Consider the following 22,363-nt stretch of genomic DNA (forward strand, 5'->3'; position numbering starts at 1 on the left):
AGTCGTTAAAAAATTATATGAACTGATTTAAGTCAAAAAATAAAAAAAAAATTAAAGAAAAAAGAATTGAAAATATTTAAATTTTAAAAAAATATTTTTTAATTTTTTTCAAAAAAAAAAAATATTTTTTAATTTTAAATTTTTTTTTTTTCAAAAATTTTAATTAATAATTTTATAAAAATAGAAAAAATATTAAAATTGTAAAAATTTTACAAAAAAAAAATTAATTTTACATTTTAATTAAATTAAATTTAAATAAAAATAAATTTTTTTATTTTAATTAATTTTTTAATAAATAATTAATTTTATTTTTTTTTTTAACTTTTGTCATAAATTATTTTTTATTTTTTTAAATTTTATTTTAATTGTTTTTAAATTAATTTTTAATTTTGAAAATAAAAAAAATTGAAAATAAAAAATCTGAATTAGAATTGTTAAAATATTCATAAAAATCTTAATATTTGAGTTATTAAATTTATTAAAATTTTATGAAAATTATTTGAAAAAATTAAATTAAAATAATTAAATTTAATTAAAATCAAAAAGTGAAATTTTTTTTTTAAATTTGTCTTTTTTTCAAAAATTTAAATTTTTTTCAAAAGTTTTTAATTTTTTTTTATTTAATTTTTTAATTTTAAAAAATTTTTTATTTTTTTAATATTATTTTTTTAAATTATTTTTATTTTTTTTAAATTATTTAATCAATTTTTTTCATTATTTTTTTTTATTATATTTTTTTTTTATTTTTTTTAATTCCATTTTTTCCTGAAATTTTTATTTTATTTTAAATTTTAATTTTGATGAAATTTCATAAAAATTAAAAAAATTAATTTTTAAAATTTTTTCTCTTTTCGTAAAATACTCACCAAATTTCTTAATTTTTTAAATTTTTGCCAAAATTCAAGAGAAAAGCAATCGTCAATCGCTTAATCGAAGAATAAAACTCGCACTAAACATTAGATCACGTGCAAAATTTTTCAATGCACTGAACTTTCTATTTCAATGATACAATTAAATTTAGACCTGTCCATCAACTCTTTAACAATGCACCGCTAAAACATAAAAAAATCGATAATTCAACAGCAAACAAACAAAAAAAATTCAATAATCTAAATATTTGGATTTATCAAAGTAATAACATCGTTGCATCTGATAGTAGAATGGTTTTTCCTTCAGCACCGTGGATTCTCCTTCGGAATCAATGAAATGAGGATTTCGCAAGCCAAAAGTGAGAGCAATTTTGTTCGCTTCATAGCCACGATCGAGATTTTTTCCTAAAATTATCCATTTGATGGAACGGTTTGAGTCTTTCAGGCCTTGCAATTTGTCGTAATCCTTGAATTGTTTGCTAAAAAGAAAAAATTTAAAGATTTTATTAAAAAAAAAAAATTTTGGCGGGAAATTTTTTTTGGTAAGTACAATTTTTGACAATTGTCAATTTTTTTCAAAAATAATCTTTTTTAATGCAAATTTAGTGAATTTTCATTAAAAATAATTAAAAATTGAAAAAAAAAATTACTTAAAAAATTATATTTTAAAAAAATTGATGTCTGACATTTTTTGGAAATTTTGCAAACGTCAAAATAATTTTTAAAATGTCAATTTATAATTTTTTTTTTTAGAATTTTTTTTTAAATTTGAAAGTTTGATTAAAATGAACAAATAAAAAAAAATAAAATAAAATAAATATTTTAAAAATTTTAAATAAATTTAAATAAATTAATAAAAATAAATTTAAAAATTTAAATAAATATTTAAATAAAAAATTAAAATAAAAAAATAAATTTTTTTAAAATAAATTTTTTATTAAAATAAATTTTATGAAATAAAAAAATTTCATAAAAATTAAAATTTATACAAAATATTGACATCTTTCATATTTTTCAAATGTCAAAATAATAAATATTTTTTTTTACCAATTTTTAATTATTTTTTTTATTTAATGTTTAATTTAATTTAATTATAATTATTATTTTAATTATTATTTTTTTTTTAATTTTTATTTTTTTTAGAATTTCAATTTTTTCAATTTCTGTGTAATTTTTAAATAATTTTATCTTAAAATTTCTTGTTTTAAGCTCAAAAATTCATTTTTTTCACTAAAATTCTGAAATTTTTCATATTTTTTTTTAATAATTTTTTTTTTCTTAATTTTTTTAAATTAAATTTTTAATAAAAATTAAGAAAATTTCTACTTACAAATCATCTAAAATCCATTCAGCATGCGTAATAACAACAAAATCGACTTTTTTCAGTCTCGTAACCTCATTCAAAAAGTCAGTCAACCACTGATTCTCCTTCGTGTACATTTCAGGTGTCGCATGGAAAAAATTCAACTTTGATTCCGGATCTTTGAAGACATTTTTCATCTCTTCTCGCACATCAAAATCCGTTCGATGGTTATAAATCGCTGTATCCATGTTAAATTCGTTCAATTGCGCCTTCATCGTTGGTTGATGCAAAAATGACGGACTAAAAATTAACGCTTTTCCCTCTTTCCCGAGCAACGTTGGAATCACAAACGCCAAATTTGCCTCCAATTCATCCGATGTCGAGAAAATTACGTCACCAAATTCGGGTTCTGCTAAAAGAAAATTGAGCCAAGAGTTGAAACAAAGAAAAATTGCGAAGAAAAAAATTGCTTACTTGTGAAGGCAGCGATGAGAGCTTCCGTTAATCCGGGACTCGGTTTGTAATTTCCCATGCGAAGTCGATCCCGAAGCAGATTTTTGACGTCGATGAGTTTCTGTTCGACCCAATCCGGACGAATATATTCATTTTTCAGCGGAGGATTGATAACTGACATTTTTTGTCGACTGTTCGCGAGACGATTTGAAAGAAGACTGAATTATTTTTATCATCTCTTTATGGATGAATTTGCTTTTTTTTTAATGCTATATGTGACTTTCTTTCGATTTTGGCAGCGATTTGATGACGACTTGAATTCTTAAGTGAAAGGAGGAAATGATCGGACAGACTATTGTTGACTGTTATCGAATTTATTTTTAGAAATCATATTTTTAATTCGTTTATTTATCATTTTTTATCAGTGCAACGTGGCGTCATGCGTTCATTGTAGTTTTTGTGATGAGACATTTTATTCAAGGACAACATTTGCAGTCGGGAGATTCGTAACAATGTGCTTTGCAAATGCCTGGATAGCAACATCGAGGGGTGCGAAAGCGTGGCGGGCGACAATCAGGGCAACAAGGACCTGGAGAGTGATGAGATTGAGGGCAAACTGAAAAAAAATAGGAAAAAAAAAATTAATTTTAATTTTAATTTTAATTTTAATTTTAATTTTAATTTTAATTTTAATTTTAATTTTAATTTTAATTTTAATTTTAATTTTAATTTTAATTTTAATTTTAATTTTAATTTTAATTTTAATTTTAATTTTAATTTTAATTTTAATTTTAATTTTAATAATTTTAATTTTTTTAATTTTATTAATTAATTAATTTTTTTAATTTTTTATTTTAATTATTTTAATTATTTTAATTAATTTTAATTATTTTAATTATTTTAATTATTTTAATTATTTTAATTATTTTTAATTATTTTAATTATTTTAATTATTTTAATTATTTTAATAATTTTAATTATTTTAATAATTTTAATTAATTTAATTATTTTTTTTTTTAATTATTTTAATTTTTTTTTAATTATTTTAATAATTTTTTTTAATTATTTTAATAATTTTTTATTTTTTTTTTTTTAAACTTTTAATTTTTTTTTAAAATAATATTTACCTGGATAGCAACAAGGAGAAGTAACACAACAAGAAGGCTGATATGAACAACAATTACAATCCATTTCACTTGATATTTATTTTAATACTAAAATTTTATTTGGACAAAAATTTTATTGAACTCAAATTTTTATTCTGACAGAAAAATGTTCTTGGCCTACTTTTTATTTAAATGCCAAAAATAAATAAAAAGAATATTCGTGAAATTTCTTAAAAAAAAAAAATAGAATAATTTAAAAAAGTCGTTTAAAAAAAATATTTTTTTCTGTTTGCTCTAAAGACAATCGAATAGATAAAATTTTGTGTAATAAATTATTTTTTTATAGAAAAAAAAAAATTTCAACGAATTTTCAAGTAAAATAATTTCAAATTTTTGTATTGTTGAGTTACCATCCGAGAGTTACCTTTCTGTCAAAATGAACAGTCCCGTAATAAAAATAACAAAAAAATTGGGCAATTTTATTTTTACCGGTTTTTGTATAAAAATTTATTTATTTTTATTTTTTTCTAATTTCTAATAACTTTTAATTAATTAATTTTTATAAAATAATTAATTTTTAATTTAATATTATTATTTTTCTGAATTTTTTAAAAAAAATTAATCTTTTTAAAAAAATTGCCCAATTGTTAAAAAATACCTAAATCCCATCACTGACAATATAAAAATATTGCAACGTGAAACAAAGTCACGAAATTAGCAAAAACAATTAAATTTAAAGCTATTTTCATTAAATTTAGCTTAAAATTTGACATTTTCCTATTCTGAAGTTGATCTTTGTGGATTTTAACGGAATCGAGTGAGGTACGAATCGCAGGTAATTCTTAAATTTTAATTTATTTTCTTTACTTTTTTGATAATTTTTTGCCAAAATTTAATTTATGCCTTCAAGAAATGGAAAATCTTCAGGTAAACTTCATTCAAAGAAATTCTTGACCTTGAAAAAATACTTCTTGCTCTTCAAAAGTCATTGAACTCTTAGACAAAACAATTAATGACTAAAATTACACAATTTTAATGCAATATTTCATTATTTTGTTTTTTTCCATTTTTTAGGAGACGATTGCCGACCCGATAAACATCGTCATCAGACACGTTCAAGCCAGCAAATTAAATAAAAGGAAGAAAATCAAGTCTCACGCATCAAAAATCGACGACTCAGAGATGGATCCATCGAAGCAAATGACGCAAGAAGAGAAACTCGCCGCCCGCAAAGCGAAGAAAAACGCAAAAAAAGAACAAAAAACCGCAAAAACAACGCAAGAACCGAAAATTTCAACTCCTGAAAAGAAACCTGAGCCAAAAATCAGCTTGGAAGCTGCTGTTGCTGTCGCCGTTGCGACTTCCGAGACCAAATCCGAACAAAAAGCGAAAGCTGAACCCCCAAAAATGACCGAAAAATCCCGCGAAGAAATCGAAGCCGAACGAAAAGCGAAGAAATTAGCGAAACAACAGGGAAAACAACAAAAATCCGCACCTCCGGCAAGCGCCAAGCCCGAAATTGATCCTCAGGAAAAACTTATGAAAGCAATTTTGACGCCGAAAGCGACTTCAACGACTTCTTTGGAACAAAAAATGGAAAAATTAACACTGAATGACGAAGCGAAACCAACTTCTTCCGCGAAAACTTTGACAAAAGCTGAACGACGGGCCATTCAAGAGGCACAACGAGCGGCAAAAGCACAAAAACAGCAGCAAGCGACACAAAATAAAAGCAAGGAAGGCACGAAAGTAGCTCCAACAAAGGCAAAAACGACGGAAATGACGTCGCCTTCGGAAAAAAGTCCTGTGCCGATTACGGTTTTGAAGTCAACAAAGATGCAATTGTTGCATAAAGTGAAGCTTTTTAATCATTTGTACACGGAAAAGTGCGTTTTTGACACGCCTGTGAACACAGACACGATTCATCCGGAAATTGTTCGGCTTGGAGTGCAGTACAGCAATGGGTTGATTGTTGGAGCGAACGCGAGATGTATTGCTTTTCTGCATGCGATGAAAGAGGTGAGTTTTTTATATTGATTTTTCAATAATTTTCCAAATTTTTAATATTTTTTTTAATTAAAAAATTCTAATTAGGTATAAAATAAAAATTAAAAAAGTTGAAAAAATTCTTAAAAAATCATATTTTTTATTAATTTTTTTTTTAGAATAATTAATTTCAAAATTATTATTTTTAATAATTTCAATTATGATTTTTAAAATTTTTTTAAAATATTTAATAAAAATTTTTAAATAAAATTTGACTTAAAAAATTTAAAATAAAAAAAATAATAAAATAAAATTTTAAAAATTAAAAAAAATTATTTCTAACAAATTAAATAATATTTTTAAATAATTTTGAAAAATTTTTTTAATTATTTTTTTTTGTAAATTTTTTTATAATTTTTTAATTTTATTATTGAATGGTTAATTAATTTTCTATTTATTCAAAATTAATTAATTTATTTAATTTTTACAAAATAATTTTCCACAAAAATTTCAATGAAATAAAGTTTTATTTTTTTTAAATTTAAAATTTTGAATAAATTTTCAATATTATTTTTTTTTTCTCATATTCTACTTAGAATAAATTCAGTTTTAAAAAATAATTGAAGAAGTCTTTTAAAATTTTATTTGATTTTTAATGTCATTTTTTTATAATTTTTTTTAATGTACCTTGAATTAAAATCCAAACTAAAAATTTTTACAAATTAAAAAAAAAAAAAAATAATTAATTAATTAAATTAAATTAATAAAAAAAATCAAAATATTAAAATTGTTTATTAAAATTTAAAATAATTTTTTTTATTGTTAAATTTCAAATTTTTTAAATGAAATAAAAATCTCAAAAATACAAAATAAAATTAAATTATTAAAACTATTTTTTTTTATTTTAATTTTTTTTTATATATTATTCTCAAAAATAAAATAAAATAAAATTAAAAGAATTAAAAAAAAATGATTTCAAAAATTTATTTTTTCAAAAATTATTTTTTTAAATAGTTTCAAATATTAATTTAAAAGAAAATTATTTCAAAATATTTTTTTTAAATTTCGAAAATTAATTTTTAAAAAAAATAATTTCAAAAATTAATTTTTTTTTATATTTTTTTAGATGATTCGTGACTTTTCAACGCCTCCGCAGAAAGAATTCTCACGAGAATTGGAAGCTTTAATTAAACCTGCTGTGGCGTACCTGAAATTATGTCGACCATTATCTGTCACGATGACCAATGCTCTTCGATATATCAAGTTTCAATTGACTCAATTAAACAACGATGACAAAGATGAAACGGTAAATTGCTCAAAAATCCCCAAAAAATCAATTTTTCCAAAAAAATAATATTGAAATTTTTATAGAAACGCGATATTTTATTAGATGCAATCGATACTTACATCAGGGATCAAATTGAAAAAGCAGCACAAGCCATCAGTATCTCCGTGCAAGAAAAAATTGCCGACGGAGATGTCATTTTAACTTACGGATGGTAATTTTTTCTTCATTTTTCGTAAAATTTTTGAGATTTTGATAAATTTTCCTTTCAGCTCGTCACTCATCAAACACATTTTAGAAGCAGCTCGTTCTCGAAACGTCGATTTCCGCGTAATTGTCGTCGATGCTCGTCCCCGTCACGAAGGGCAAGAAATGTTAAAACGTCTTATCGCGCAAGGAATCGATTGCACTTGTGTTCTCATCAACGCCGTCGGTTTTATCATGCCTGAAGTGACAAAAGTTCTTCTTGGAGCGCACGCTTTGCTCGCTAATGGTTATGTCATGTCTCGTGTCGGCACTGCACAAATTGCCCTCATTGCGAAATCCTTCAATGTGCCCGTTTTGGTGTGTTGCGAAACGCATAAATTTAGCGAAAGGGTGCAAACTGACGCTTTTGTCTACAACGAAATTGGCGATCCGGAGGATTTAGTCGTGAAAGAAGGTCCTGTCAAAGATCCGTTGGCGAATTGGGTGAATGTGCAACATTTGACGCCGCTAAATTTGTGTTACGATGTCACGCCGCCCGAATTGGTGACAGCAGTTGTTACTGAAGTTGCCATTCTTCCATGCACAAGTGTTCCCGTCATTTTGAGAATTAAACCGTCGGAAGTTGGATACTAAAAAAAATTAAAAAAAAATTGAAAATGTTGAAAAACACTCGAAAATTGGTTATTTGTTGCGTAAAACGTGAAATTAAAAATTTTGAAATAAAAAAAAAATAAAAAAAAATTTTTTTTTTAATTTTATGAACTAAAATTTTATTTTATTTTTTTTTTATTTTTTAAATGAATTTTAGGTCATTAATTTTTTTTTTGCATTTTAAAATTTAAAATTTTTATCAAAAATTTTTTTAAAAAATTTTTTTTGGAGGTCAACTTGATTTTTTTTTTAATAAAATTTTTTAAATTTAAAAATATTGAAGAATTTTTGAAAAAAATATTAAAATTATTTAAAAAATATTTTTAAATCATAAATTAAAATTAAATGGCTTCAAAAATTTAAAAAAAATTTAAATAAAAATTTTTGGTAATTTATTCAAGATTTTAGCTCAAAATAGTCGACTTTTAAAAAATTTTACAAAAAAATAATTTTTTTTAAATTTTTGAAATCTTTAATTTAATTTATGATTTAAAAATATTTTTTTAATAATTTTAATATTTTTTTCAGAAATTCTTTAAAATTTTTAAATTAAAAAAAATCAAGTTGACCTCAAAAAAAATTTATTTAAATAATTTGTGATAAAAATTTAAAATTTTAAAATATTTTTATTTGAAAAATAATTTTAAACATCGCCGCATATGGCTTAAAATGAACTCTCCAAACAAAATTTAAGTCACTCAAGTTCATCAGTTGACTTATTTGTTCATTTTCTTCACCATTTCTCTTTCATTCTGCATTCAGTACCAAAGAAAGATTCAGTCTGCTGTTGAGTGTCGATAAGTTAAGTCACTTGAAACGGATACAAAAACTGAAAGAAGAAAGAAATATTGAAGAAAGTACACGTAATCCCATAAAAAAGTGTGAATTTTATTAAAAAATTAGAACTTTTTTACTAATTTAATTAAAAATTTTACTAAAAAATTAAATTATTATAAAGTTTTCATTCAAAAAAGTGTTAAAAATTGTTATTAAGAACATTTTAATGAAACTTTAAAGGAATAAAATCAACAAAAAAGAAACAGGTAATAAAATAAAAATTCAGACGACAAATCCAAATTTACACAAAAAATGACTCATTAGCTCAGAAACCTCATTAATTGATGAAAAATTTTAAAATCTACCTACTCTTCCTTCATTAAACTTCTGTTATTTGAACAAATATTTTTGTTTAACTTTAAAAAAATTCTCGTGCGTACCTGCATAACGTCGACACAAATACAATCAACAAGTGAATAAATGAAGAGAAAAAGTAGGTGAACAAGAAAAAGTGAGTGAAGCGCTCGTGTGTTAACTATAAAAATATATAATACCGGGCAAATAACGGGAATCCGTGCGCTACGTCATGAATTTGTTTTGGATTTTTTGTTTCGTAATAATGTTGTTGTGATTAGTTTCTGACGTGGTTTTATCAAGAAATAAAATTTGTGTGAAAAAAATATTTTTTTATGACAAAAAAATTTTAAAAAAATCATACATTTTGTAAAATTTTAATTTTTTAAGCCAAAATTTAATTTTGTGAATATTTTAATTTAAAAAAATTGTAGAATTTATTTTTTCCAAGTAAATTGTGAATAAAATTTAAAAAAAAATTTAACTGAAAATGATGATTTCAAGTTAAATTGCTCTTAAAAATTATTATTTTTTTTAAATTAAAAATTGATTATTTTTTTTAATATTAAAAATTAAATTAAATTTTAAAATTAATTAAATTAATTTTTTTTTTATTTTAAATATTTAAATATTTATTTTAAATATTTATTTTAAAAAAAAAATAATTAAATTTTTATTTTTTTTTTAATATGGCTTTTTTTAAATAATTTTTTAAAAAATTTAAATAATTTTTAAATTGAATTTTTACTTTTTTTTTTTAATTTTAAATTTTTATTTTATTTTGCTTTATCAAAGTGATTTTTTAAAAAAAAATTTAAAAAAAAGTAATTTTTTAAAAAAATTTTTAGAAAATACTTAATATATTTAAGTTGAACTTTAAAATTGAAGGCAATAAAAATAAAAATTTTTACAAAAAATAAAATTTTATTTTTTTTAATTAAAAATTTTTTATTAATTTTATTTTAAAAATTAACTTAAATATTTTTTTTTTAATTTTTGACTAATTTTAATTTTTTTTAAACAAAATATTTAAAATTATTAAATTAATTTTAATTTTTTTTTTTAATTTTTCAGAAATGGGTGAAACATTATCTCCATCAAAAGAGTCAAAAACAGACAAAAAACTCGAAAAACCTGAAAAATCCGAAGCTTCAGACACAAAAAATGAAGAAACTCTCAAACTGGGATGTCACACAGAGAACAAATCTCTCATCATGACTTACCTTTTGTGGTTTTTCGGCGGATTCTTTGGCTTGCATCATCTTTATCTGCATCGTGACTTCCATGCATTCGCTCATTGGTGCACTTTTGGCGGCTATTTCGGTGTCGGATGGGTCGTCGACATGTTCAAGATACCCGAATTTGTGCGCGATGCCAACGAAGATCCCGTTTTTATCGCAAAATTCTTGGAAAAACTGAAAGCGAATCGAAAACCGCCTTTTTCGACATATCGCTTCATGGGAGCAATTTGCCTTTCGTACCTTTGGGGACAAGTTGCGATGATTGCCATTCCCGAAAGTGTCGTTTTTGGGATTGATTTTAGTTTTTTGCATTGGATTATTCCGTTCGCGATCGCTTTGGGAGTTTGGGTTGTCGGAAATATCGGGAGAGAAACGGGATGTTTGTGGCATTCGGTTGTCGCAGCGTATCTCAGTTATTTGTCGCGATATTTCATCTTTGACGATACTTATTGGATGACCTTGACAGTTGTGGTTACCGCATGTGTCTTTGATGGCTTTTCCAAACAGTGGTTGTTGCATCGACCAAAAAGGAGGAAAATCGTTAAACGGGCTGTTGTGATCTCAGCGGCGGTTTTTCTTTATATGGCGCTTTGGACTTCGTATTTCTACTTTAATGGAACAATTACGGACAGTGATGGCGATGAAGTGCCTGTGCATGAAGCCATTCATAATTTCCTGAAATCGCCATGGTGGACAGATTTGAAGCAAACGTTGCACGATACATGGACCTTTGCGCAGCATAATGGATGGGGAGAGATTTGGAAGCAAATTATTGACTCGATGGATGCGGATGGCGAACAAAATGCTTATAAGGTAAGATTTTTTTAAAATTTTTTTTTTAATTTTAATTTAATTTTTTTTTTTTATTTTAATTTAAAAAAATTAATTTAAAAATTTTTGAATTAAAATTTAAAAAAATTAATTTTATTATTTTAAATTAATTTAATTTATTTAAAAAAATTTAATTTTTCTAATTAAAAATTTTTTATTTTTAAATATAATTTTAAATAAAATTTTTTGAAAATAAAAAAAAAATAATTTTAAAAATAAAATTTAAATAATTTTAAATAATAAAAAATTAATTTATTAAAATATTTTTTAATTTTTTCATAAAATTTAATTTTTTTTTAATTAATATTTTTTTTTTAAATTTTTTTAATTAATAGTTTTAATGAAAAAAAAAAATAAATTTAAATTAATTTTTAATCAATTTTAAAAAAAATTTTTAATTTTAATTTAAAAAAAAAATATTTTTTTAATTTTAATTTAATTTTAATATTAAAAAATTAAAAATAATTTTTTTTTTATTTTTAGGTTCTCGGAGTAAGTGCAACAGCATCCCAAACTGAAATAAAAACAACTTGGAGAAAATTATCGTTAGAAAATCATCCGGATAAAATTAAAGATCCAAGTCAACGTGACGCCGCTCAAAAAAGATTCATGGAAATCCAACAAGCTTATGAAATTTTGAGTAAAATCAAGTCCAAGAGACGATCAAGAAATAAGAAGTCATCAGATGAATTGTAAATATAGGTTAAGGTGTTAAATTGATAGATAGACTGATAAGCTCCGTCCTTAGATTCGATATTTATTACTAACGAATAAAAAAAAGTTTAAATTGAATAAAAAAAATATCTGAAAGAAAAAACAATTTGTTAAATATTTTACAAAAAATTAACCAAGGTAAGGTTCAATTGTAACAAATTTATTACTTTTTTTAATTAAAAAAATTAATTTTAACGAACATGTCAAAAAATTTTTGAAACTAAAGTAGAAAAAAAAATTTAATTTTTTTATTTGAATTTTTTCTTGGAAAATAAGCAATTTTGAACAGAAAAAAAAAATTAAGTACAATGAAGTTCATTGAAGAGATATGAGCCTTCAAATTTTGTAAATTTAAAAATTTCACGTCAAAAATCATTTTTTTTGAATGAAAAAAAAATTTCTGAAAAAAATAAAACCTGTGAAAAATAAATTCTGTTCAAAAATTTTTATTTTCCAAGAAAAATTAAATTTAATTAAAAAATTAAAAAAAACACTTTTTAAATTTTGGTTTAAATTTCATATATATTTTTTATTGAATTTTCTTCAAGTAAACTTTTATTTTCTAACTTTTTTTTGTAATTTATTTAAATATTTTCATGTTTCTTTTTTTTATTTTTTCATAAATATGACATTTGGTGCTCGCCATTTATTAAAATTATTTCATATCTCTCTCATACATCAACTAGATACACTCAATTAGAGGCAATTTTTTGCACATTGAAGCACACTGCAACATTTTTTTTTGTCATATCATAAAATATTATTTATTTTGTGTTTGTAAAAATTTTTATTTTTTTTTTGTTTTGAAATTCTGAAACAAGAAGAAGATGAACAACAAGCAATAGAAGCTGTACATTAAATATTTTTTAATTTTTTTTTTCTTTACTGACTGAATTCACTTAGATTAGAATATAATATCTTCACACCTTTTGAAGGTTTTTTTTACCTGAACCTGATTTAAATTTATTTTTAATTATTTTTAAATACTTTTTTTTCACTGATTTCATAATTAAAGGAATGTTCAAACTCAAAATTTTTCTAAATAATTTTTTTTATCACATTTTCATAAAATAAAAAAAAATTCCCTGTGTATTTAAATAAAAATTAAAAATAGCTTTTAGTGAAAAAAAAAATTAAATAAATTCATAAAATGAGATTTTTTAGTTAAAGTTGTGATTTTTTGTAGTTTTTTTTTTTACTAAAATTGTAACACAATATTTAATATTTTTTTTAATTTTTTTAAATTTAATTTTAATTTACGATGGCGTTGCATCAGATATAAGCTTAAAGCAAGCACGACAAACAGGTCGAGGCTCCATACTGTCATGTCCAGGTAGGGGGATACTTTTGTCGATGCATCTCGTGCAAAATACTTCGCCGCAGCGCCAACAATGGGTCTGGAATGAAAAATAAAATTACAATAAATTATTTCAACTGGCTTTGAATGATTTTTATAAATTTTCAAACAGATGTTTTTAAATATTTTTTATTAAAATTTGTATAAATTAAAGCTTCTTTGACTGAATTTCATCAGTTTTAATCAATTTTGCGTACAATGAAGACACTTTTCGTACTTTTAATTGCAATTTACGTGACAAACACGTTCGCCAAGCAAATTTGTCTCGAAACTTCCGACAAAAAAAGTGGCAATTATCTCGGTTGTTATCAAGATCATGAAAATCAACGCATGTTTAGAGGCTTTGTCGTACATATGACTTCTTCAAATAGTATTGAACAGTGCGTCAAAACTTGTCATGCTCGACGATTTGTTTATGCCGGAGCTCAAAATGGGTAAAAATTGATTTTTTAATTTTTTTTCTGAAATTTTTTAGATTTTTTTTTTAAAGTTATGGCTGTTATTGCGGAAATTCTGCGCCAAAAGACGAATATCATAACAAAGTTTCTGATAAAAATTGCAATAAATTGTGCCCGGGACATTCTACGGAAAAATGCGGAGGTTATGGTTACATGAGTGTTTATGAGACGGGCATTGAACGTAAGATATTTTGTAAATTTTCATTAAAAAATTTTAAAAAATTATTTTTTTTTTGTTAAAGAATTTTTGATAAGCGGCAAAGGAAAGCGACTTGAAGATAGCAACATTATTTCTGATAAAAAATGGTTCATTGCTTAAATTATTTTAAAATAATTTCTTGAAATTAAAATAAAATATTACAAATGAAACCTTATAATTTTTTGTATTATTAAATTAGTAAAAAAAATTAAAATTCTTAAATTAACAATATTTTCATTAAATTAATATTAATTTAAATTTAAAAAAAAATTAAAAATAATTAAAATAAAATAAATAATTTAAAAAAATAGTTTAAATTAATTAATAAAAAATTTAATTTAATTATTTAATTAATTATTTATTTAAAATTATTATTAAAATTTTTAAAAATTAAAAAAAATTTTTTTTTCTTAAATTTTGCATTAAAAAATAATTTTGATCATATTGTATATTTTTTTTCAAATATTTTTTTCAATATTTTTTTTAATTTAATTTTTTTTATTTTTAAAAAAATATCTTATGAACAAATTTTAAAAAAATAATTTTTAATATTTTATCAACATCAAAATTAATTTTAAAAAATTAATCATTTTTCATCAAATCAAAATTTTGAAAAACCAAATTATTTTTATTTTTTTTTTGATAAATTTTTTTTTAATTTTAAAATAGAAATTTAAAATTTTAAAATAAATAAATTTAACAATTTTTAAAAAAATAATTATCGAAAATTTTTTAATAAATTTTTTTTTTCAAATTTTAATTTTTCTTCCTTTTTTAATATTTGATTAAAATTAAAATTAAATTAAAAATAAAAAAAAAAACATTAACTTACCTTCCGATTAAACTGATCAAAGGGCGTTGAACAGGGACAAACTGTCACACTCCTCAACGATTTCCAATCCACGGCAACCGAATCCAATTCTTTGGCTATATCGCGCACATTATTATCCAAAATATCGCTATTACTGCAACTTCCTGCACTTGGACTTGCTTCTCCTTCATCCTGATTCTCGCTAACCGATAAATTCGCAAAGGAAAATGTGTCGCCTTTCAAGGGATGATCATCATTAGCGCAACTTCTGACGTTCTTTTTGTCGTAATTGTATCTAAAAAAATAATTTAAAATTAAATTTTTGAATTTTTCAAGGAAATTTTCAAAACTTACTTGTTATCATTGACTTCAGGAGCTTTTACATCGGCGCCAAATCGTGTATTTTGCAAGATTTTCTGCGAACTTTTCGAAATCATTGATTTAATGCCCGAAATTCGTTTCGTCAAAAATTGCACGTGATCCTCCAAGGAAGTGCAATGATCGTGAACCGTGCTCAAAATGTCTTCAATCGGTTCCCGGGGATGAACTTCTTCGAATCTGTTGTACATTCCGCGCCAAAATTTGATATTTTGCGGTGCCAAGTCGGGCAAAACTGTTTCATCCATTTCCGGGCGATAAAGCGGATTCACATACTCGTTCAAGTGGTTCGACATGTGTCCCCATAACGAATAAGTCGTTTCGCTCAAACGCAAATCCAAGCGATCCTTTTCGCAATTTCCGATAAAAGTCCCGAATTGGCAACTTTGAACGTTGTCGTGCAACGTCAACAAAAATCTCTCGTTAAATTCGAAGGCGTCGAAGCGCTGCTGCATCAATTGCCACGTGCCTTCGAGAAATTGCGTGAAAACGGGCGAAACTTCCTTCGGATCAGTTTGAATGTGACCGCAGCGTTCGCTGAATTTGTGTCCAAAGGCGAGCCAATCTTTCTCGATGAGTGCTTGGTAACCTTTGATGGTGCGATAATAAGGGTCAAGCATGACGGCGGCGAGGGAACAAACTTGTGCCGTACGATCCCAACCGTCGGAACAGTGAACGACGACAGAGGTGCCTTTGTCGACGGCGTTGGCGATGAAACTGCTTGTGTCTAAAATCGCGCGAATGTGCTTCAACCAACCCGAGGACTCGAGTGATGAGAGAAAACTCGACATTGTGGGGGATTTTTGTTCACAAGCTGGAATTGAGGTAAGAAAAATTATTTTAAAAAATTTACTAAATTTTTTAGGATTTAAAAAAAATATTAAAAAATTATTTTTAGATTTTTAGATTTTCTTAAACGTTTTTAGACTTTTTTTTTAATATTTAATTTTTTTTTAATATTCAAAAATATTTTTTTTAAATAATTAGAATTATTTTTCAAAATCTGAAGAATAATTTTAAATAATTAATTTTTTTTATATTCAGGATTTAATTTAAATTAAAATTTTAAATTAGTTTTCAAAAAAATTTAAATAATTTTTTTTTAAAAAAAAATTTAAAAAAAATATTAAAAATTATTTTTACGAAAAAAAAAATTTTTAATTATTAAAAAAATAATTTTAATATTCAGAATTATTTTTTAAAATCCGAATGATAAAAAAATTCAATTCAATTTAATTTAATTTTTATCAAAAATCATATTTATAAATATGAAAATTTAATTTTAAAAATAAATTAATATTTAAATAAAATATATTCCTTTTTTAATTAATTAATTTATTTATTTTTGAATTTAAATAATTATTTAAAAAATATTATTTTTTTAAATTCTGAAATTTTTTTTTTTTAAAATTCAAAATAATTTTAAAAATAAATAAATATTTTAATAAAATAAAATATTTAATTTAATTATCATTTTTTTTTTAAATATTAAAATTATTATTTTTTAATATTCAGAAAATTTTTTTTAATTCAGAAATAATTTTCAAAATGTTATAATAATATTTTTTTAAATAATTATTTTTTTTATATTAAAAATTTTATTTTTTTTTTTATATAAAAAATTTAAAAAAATTTATTTTTTTTTCATATTAAAAATTTAAAAAAAATAATTTAATAATTTTATTTTAATTTTTTTTTAATTTTCAGCTGAAAATTATTCCAATTAATTCAAACCAAGCAAATTAAAAAAAAAATCGAAAAATTTTACTCACTTTCAACCAACTTCTGAAGACTCGCCCTCATGATATGAATATTCTCAATGCCCAAAAAGTGAAATTTGGTATTTTCGTAAAAAGCTTCGTTCTCATATCCCTTTCCCGCTGCTCGATTTGCCATCGCATTAATCCGGGGTCTCGTATCAACAACATACATGTAATTCGAATTCGGATTTGTCTTTCGAACTGCCTCCAAAAGTTGCTCATCTTCCAAACAACGAGCCGAAAATCCGGATAGCGGTTGACTGCAACGACTTATCGACGCCTTGTTTGGATGCAAATACGTCAAAGCCGGCAAACGACCTTTGGAACGAAAACGACTGCTGCCCAAAAGCATCGCCGTTGAAGCGAGCGCCGGAACGTAAATTTGCTTCGGATACGTATCACAAAGTTCGTAATTTTGATTCAACGTCGACAGAGTCCATTCGGAATTTGGCACTTTCATTCGTTTAAACTCGTTTTCGAGGCGGAAAAAATCCCAGCCAGCCGTCTTTGGTAAATCGTCGGTGCGCGATTGGTATTGGAAACAGTAGAGATTTTCGTATTTTACCGGTTGGCAAAGTTTCTGCAACGTTTGGTAGACATCGTGGCAATCACGCTCTTTTGGTACGATGAAAGTAACTGACAAGAAATTCTTGCAACGGATTAAGAGAGGAGATCCGGTGGTTGTTAGAGGGAGACGTTCGACACTCGCAATTCGCATGTGAAGGATCTAAAAAGAAATTTTGGTTAAAAATTAATTTTAATGAAAAATTTGAAAAAATTACCCATGTTTCTTTGTTAATTTCAGGATCGACAAAAATTAAATGCGTGGCGGTTAAATAGAGAGTTCCCAACGATGGATTTTTCGTGTTGTATCTGTCGACCATCCGAACATTTTCGACCTGAAATGATAAAAAATAATATTATTTTAAGGTAATTTTAATTAAACAAATATTTAAAAGTCATTAAAATTCAAGAAGAGTCAATATTGGAAGATGTAATTACGGCAAAAAATATCGTTTTGAATTGCGATTTTGTGAGAAAATTTTCCAATTATGAAAATTTTTCACAAATTTTAATCAGGTAAGTAATTTTAACATTAAATTTTGTAAATAAAAATGTCTAAATTTTTAATAATTTTTAATTTTTCACAAAATATAATATAAAAAAATTCAAAATTATTAAAATTATGTCAAAAGATTTTTTAAAAAATTAATTTTTAATAATTGGAATTTTTTTATTTCATTTTAATTTTTTTTTGTTAATAATTTATTAATAATTTTAAAAAATTTATTTAATACTTTTATTAAATATATTTTTAAAAATTATTTTTAATTAAAATATTTGAAAATTTATATTTTCAAAATTTTTAAATAATTTTACCAATAATTAAAAAATAATAATTTTTAATTAATTAAAATATTTTTTATAATTAATTTTTATTACATTTTTAATTAATTTAGAATATTTTTTTATTTATTTATAATTTTATTTAATTATATTTTTTAATTAATTTTTTAATTATAATTTTTTTTTATTTTAAATTTTAATTTAATATTTTTTTTGATGGTAAAATAGTTAAAATTTTATTTTTATTTTTTTTTTATTTAGATTTAATGTAAATTTAAAATTTTATTTTTAATTTTAATTTTTAATTAAAAAAAATTTTTTTTTTTTTTCATTAAATTAACCTATTTCATTTAATTTTTGTTTTAATAAAAAAAATCATAAAATAAAATTTTCATAAAAAAATTAAATTAAATTAATAATAAAATCGTAAAATTTACGTAAAAAAAATTTTTACTCAAGAACCATCTTAAAAAAAATCATAAAATTAAAATTTTTCAAACATAAAAAAATGCAAAAGCATCTAATTTCACTAAAATTCCTTAAAACTCAAACTTTTGGTATCAAAATTCATTTTTTTAACAATATTACAATGGCCTCTTATAAAAAATTAGAAATTGGATGCCTCTCATAACTTTTAATGAACACTCAAATGGCGATTTGCCTCGAAAAATGTTCGTTAAGGTAACATCGAACAATTGAACGATATAAAATTTTTCGCACGTCTCGACATAATCGCCGCTAAATATTGATTGAACCAATTTTAAAAGTAAAATAAAGATAAATTTCACGCGAATCCTCACTTATTGTCATTTTTTACGCGGTTGGATCACTTTTACCGAAGAATAATAGCAACTCGTTGTGATAATGACCCAACTTTACCTCGAAAACGAAAATTTTTCTTCATTTGTGGCGTCATTGATTTTTATAGCGCACGTCAAAATATGTGTTGAAACGCTGTAAAACATAATTTTCGGCTAGACAACAAAAAAAAGTTTGCCTTGCCGAAGGATAGTCACGTAAATAAAGGCACGTCATGAACTATTTTATTATTTTCTGCTTTAATGTCGTCTCAAATTTCTTTGGGTTGATGCGGAATCAATAATTTTACCTTCTTAACCACATCAGTGCCATGCAGCTCGTAATGCGGTTCTTCTTGCAGATGTTCGACCCACGAAACGAACTCATCGGGGACAAATTCGGGCATCGGAACGCCCCAAAGTTGTTTGACGGCGGGTTCGTCCGTTTCGGGCGTTACGAGATCGAAATTTTGTTTGAAGGCGTGATCGCAACCATCGCTATTGTCACTACTAACTGCCGTCGCTTCGTCATTTTGTTCATTTTTTGACGTGAAATCAAAGTCAGAAAGAGTCAAATTTAGGTTAAGAAGATTTTTTCGCTTTGTTTTGTAACACTTGTCAACCATTTTTATTTATTTTACTGAATTTTCATCATTTATTTTTGATTTACTGCAAAAATTGATTTTTTTGAAGGTTGAAGTTAAAAGCTTTTTGTTATAAAGGAAATCATTTCTGCACTTTAATTTTTTCGAAGAATTTTTTTTTCTTTTCACAATTAACGATACATGGAAAAACTTTTACTTTTTTATTTCTCTTTATTTTTTTTCAGAGTAAAATTCACAAGAAGACACGAATCGCGTAAAGTTATTAAGAAAATTGAAGTTAAATTGCCAGAAAATTAGCTCAACATTAATATTTGAACAGTAAGTATATTATGTTCTTTTTGTGTTCCTCTAAATAATTTTATTTGACATTTCACAGAAAAACGGATGAATTTTTTAACACTTTGTTTGCAGAAGACAGAACAGATGCAGGTGAAGGCGACTGGTTATTAATTTTATTTTTCAGGTAATTTTTTAATTTAATTAAAATTTAATTTAATTTAATTTAATTTAAAATTTAATAAATTAAAAATAATTAATTAAATTTAAATTTTTAATTAAATTGAAAAAAATTATTTAATTTAATTAAAAAAATTTATTTTAAATTAATTTATTAAATTTTAAAATTTAAAAAATTTAATTTAATTTATTTAATAAAATTTAATTTAATAATTTTTTAATTTAAATTTAATTTTTCATTAAATTTATAAATATTTAAATTTTTAATTAATTTTTATTAAAATTTTTTTAAATTAAAAAATATTAATTAATTTAAATTTAATTTAATTAAATTTAAATTAATTAAATTTAAAATTATTAAATTAAATTAATTAATTTAATTAATTATTTTTTTAATTTTTTTATATCAATTTTTTAATTTAATTTATTTATTTATTAATTTTTATTAATTTAATTAATTATTTTTTTTTATTTTCAGCTGAAATGTTATAAATTAATCCAAACCAAGCACTTTTAAAATTTTATTTTCGACAATTATGAGCAATTTATGTCTTGAAGTTAAATTTTTCGTGAGAAACGATGAACAACTAAAAGTTTTAAAGCCTTTTTATGAGACTTTGAACATAACACTCCCTGAAACAATTCTTTGACAAGTTAATCTTGCAATATAATTTTTTTTTAGTTTCATTCAAGTATCACAGAAGAAAAAAAAATTAATGGAAAAACTGTCAAGAACAAAAATTCCATTAACTTTTATTATTCAGGTTAATTTTCTTTTTCTATTTATTTTTTTTCTATTTTTGTTATTAAAAGAAAAAAAAAAATTTTTAAATCAATTTAAGGTCAGATTTTTAAAATTTTATGAATTTTTGAAATTATTTAATTTAAAATAATTTTTTTTAAGCCTGAATATTTTTATTTTTTATTTTATTTTAATTAAATTTTTTTTTAAAGAATTAATTTTTTTTTATTATTTTTATATCTTTAAAAATTTTATTTTATTTTTTACTTTATTTTTTTTTTATTTTTATTTTATTTTTTTTTTATAGAAATTTTTAAAATTAAAAAAAATTTATTTGCAAAAGCTTTTAACTAAATAACTTCAAATTAAATAACATTTAGACCTTGAAGTAGGTCATGCACTTTTTTCTTTGTTCTTATCAATAAAAAGCCCAACACTCCTCAACCGGATAAATATCGCTAACGAGCTTCTTTTTTGCTCTTCAACAGTTGTTGGCGCAATATTTTCCGGATTTTCCTTATTTTATTTTTTTTTATCTCAAATATGAATCAAATTTTCATGACTCAACATAAAATTCACACAAAACTTTTTTTTATTTATGAATTTTTTTCCCATCTGATTTTTTTTTAATATTTAATATTATTCAACATTTTTGTTTATTTTTCACATTTTTCTCTTTTATTATATTTTTTGTTTATTTTATTCTTAATTTCATGTAGAGTGGTTGTCTAGCCAATAAATACATGCTGAGCCCATTTATTACATTAGACAGCTACTGTATCGCTTCGTATTCATAGAAAATTATTTTTTTGTATCCTTTTTTTACATCATTTGCATATTTTTTGCATGATAACGTTGAATTTCCGTTATTTTTACACTATCATAAAATTAAAACTTTTTAGTAAACTAATAAATTCTTCTCATTTTTTGCTCTTTTTTGTGCTATTTTGTAATATTTTGCTTCGTTTCAAGGGTGATCCGACACGTTTTAAAGCTAAACAGAGACTACTCAACTTTTTCCTGACGATTTTCGGTCGAGAGAATGCGGATTTTCCTCTCTTGCGATGGATGCGAAAGTGCGAATGAAACAAAAAATCGGTTATTTTTGAAAACATTTCGTGAGGATGAAAGAGAAAACTCGTCCTTTTTGGGTTTTTGCTCATTTCGACTCTCCTAAAGAATTAATGGTATGTCATAAAATTGTTCAGCTGTGTAGTTTTCTTTTCTTCTTTTGTATAGCAAAATAGCTTGTTTCGTTATGGAATTAAATATAGTCGAAGAGGAGGCGATGTGAATTTCAAGTTCACGTTGTATGGAACCCACATTTAATGTTTAATGAGCTCATATCAGCGTCACTCGAGCATGTTTGTGAGTGAAAATTCACATGAAATGTTTAATTTTTAATTAAAATTCTCTCAGAAGATTTAGTGGTTTAATTGTTTTTTAAAGCTTTTGATCGTTTTTTGATATTTTTTTCAGAAAAAAATAAAAATAAATAAAATAAATATTTAACAAAATAAAAAAAATAAAATTAAAAAAAAAACAAAAAAGTAGAAAATATAAAAAAAATAATAATAAAGGTAAAAAATAAATAAAATAATTAAAATATAAAAATAATAATAAAATTGAAAAATTAAATTAAATTAAAAAAATTAATAAAAGATAATTTTTTTAAT

The 22,363-nt window shown here is 23.2% G+C and overlaps 5 protein-coding genes across 10 annotated transcripts in view; 3 read left to right on the forward strand and 2 right to left on the reverse strand.

Annotated features, from left to right (window-relative positions):
• Positions 1-22,363, reverse strand: part of LOC134830376 (myotubularin-related protein 6) — a 147,616-nt gene that overhangs the window by 108,613 nt on the left and 16,640 nt on the right. Inside the window, exons 1-6 of one of the 3 annotated variants that reach the window (XR_010161970.1) lie at positions 19,196-19,315; positions 17,523-17,639; positions 16,753-17,467; positions 14,957-15,794; positions 14,624-14,897; positions 12,837-13,174 (exon numbers count right to left, since the gene is read on the reverse strand). Coding sequence is in view for 2 of the 3 variants with exons in the window: in XM_063843834.1 (XP_063699904.1) it covers positions 13,034-13,174; positions 14,624-14,897; positions 14,957-15,794; positions 16,753-17,467; positions 17,523-17,639; positions 19,196-19,291 (2,181 nt within the window). In the remaining variant the exon portion in view is untranslated. Of the gene's footprint in view, positions 1-12,301; positions 13,175-14,623; positions 14,898-14,956; positions 15,795-16,752; positions 17,468-17,522; positions 17,640-19,195; positions 19,330-22,363 lie in introns of those variants that run through there. The other 2 variants (XM_063843834.1, XM_063843833.1) reach the window with 2 other exon arrangements.
• Positions 951-2,828, reverse strand: LOC134831180 (uncharacterized). Of its 2 annotated transcripts, none has more exons than XM_063844843.1 (3): positions 2,647-2,828; positions 2,200-2,581; positions 951-1,348 (listed from the first exon to the last, which is right to left on the reverse strand). In XM_063844843.1, the coding sequence occupies exons 1-3, from the start codon at positions 2,804-2,806 to the stop codon at positions 1,102-1,104; spliced, it is 789 nt and encodes a 262-aa protein (XP_063700913.1). In that variant the 5' UTR covers positions 2,807-2,828; the 3' UTR covers positions 951-1,101. The 2 variants fall into 2 exon arrangements, with proteins under 2 accessions (XP_063700913.1, XP_063700912.1); XM_063844842.1 differs by having other exon boundaries at positions 2,200-2,584.
• LOC134830195 (translation initiation factor eIF2B subunit delta) lies at positions 4,426-7,906 on the forward strand. 3 transcript variants are annotated; one of them, XM_063843596.1, is made up of 5 exons: positions 4,426-4,566; positions 4,806-5,750; positions 6,844-7,023; positions 7,089-7,216; positions 7,275-7,906. In XM_063843596.1, exons 2-5 carry the CDS (start codon positions 4,914-4,916, stop codon positions 7,840-7,842), a joined length of 1,713 nt encoding a protein of 570 aa, XP_063699666.1. In that variant the 5' UTR covers positions 4,426-4,566; positions 4,806-4,913; the 3' UTR covers positions 7,843-7,906. The 3 variants fall into 3 exon arrangements, with proteins under 3 accessions (XP_063699666.1, XP_063699667.1, XP_063699668.1); XM_063843597.1 differs by having other exon boundaries at positions 4,426-4,553; XM_063843598.1 differs by lacking the exon at positions 4,426-4,566 and adding an exon at positions 4,646-4,658.
• On the forward strand, positions 8,717-11,761 carry LOC134831946 (dnaJ homolog subfamily C member 22). Its single transcript, XM_063845790.1, has 3 exons — positions 8,717-8,903; positions 10,066-11,045; positions 11,547-11,761. The coding sequence occupies exons 2-3, from the start codon at positions 10,068-10,070 to the stop codon at positions 11,757-11,759; spliced, it is 1,191 nt and encodes a 396-aa protein (XP_063701860.1). The 5' UTR covers positions 8,717-8,903; positions 10,066-10,067; the 3' UTR covers positions 11,760-11,761.
• On the forward strand, positions 13,326-13,986 carry LOC134830377 (sialate:O-sulfotransferase 1-like). Its single transcript, XM_063843835.1, has 3 exons — positions 13,326-13,568; positions 13,625-13,773; positions 13,835-13,986. The coding sequence occupies exons 1-3, from the start codon at positions 13,333-13,335 to the stop codon at positions 13,909-13,911; spliced, it is 462 nt and encodes a 153-aa protein (XP_063699905.1). The 5' UTR covers positions 13,326-13,332; the 3' UTR covers positions 13,912-13,986.

Source organism: Culicoides brevitarsis, chromosome 2 (genome assembly GCF_036172545.1).
Source record: "Culicoides brevitarsis isolate CSIRO-B50_1 chromosome 2, AGI_CSIRO_Cbre_v1, whole genome shotgun sequence".
Lineage (NCBI taxonomy): Eukaryota > Metazoa > Arthropoda > Insecta > Diptera > Ceratopogonidae > Culicoides > Culicoides brevitarsis.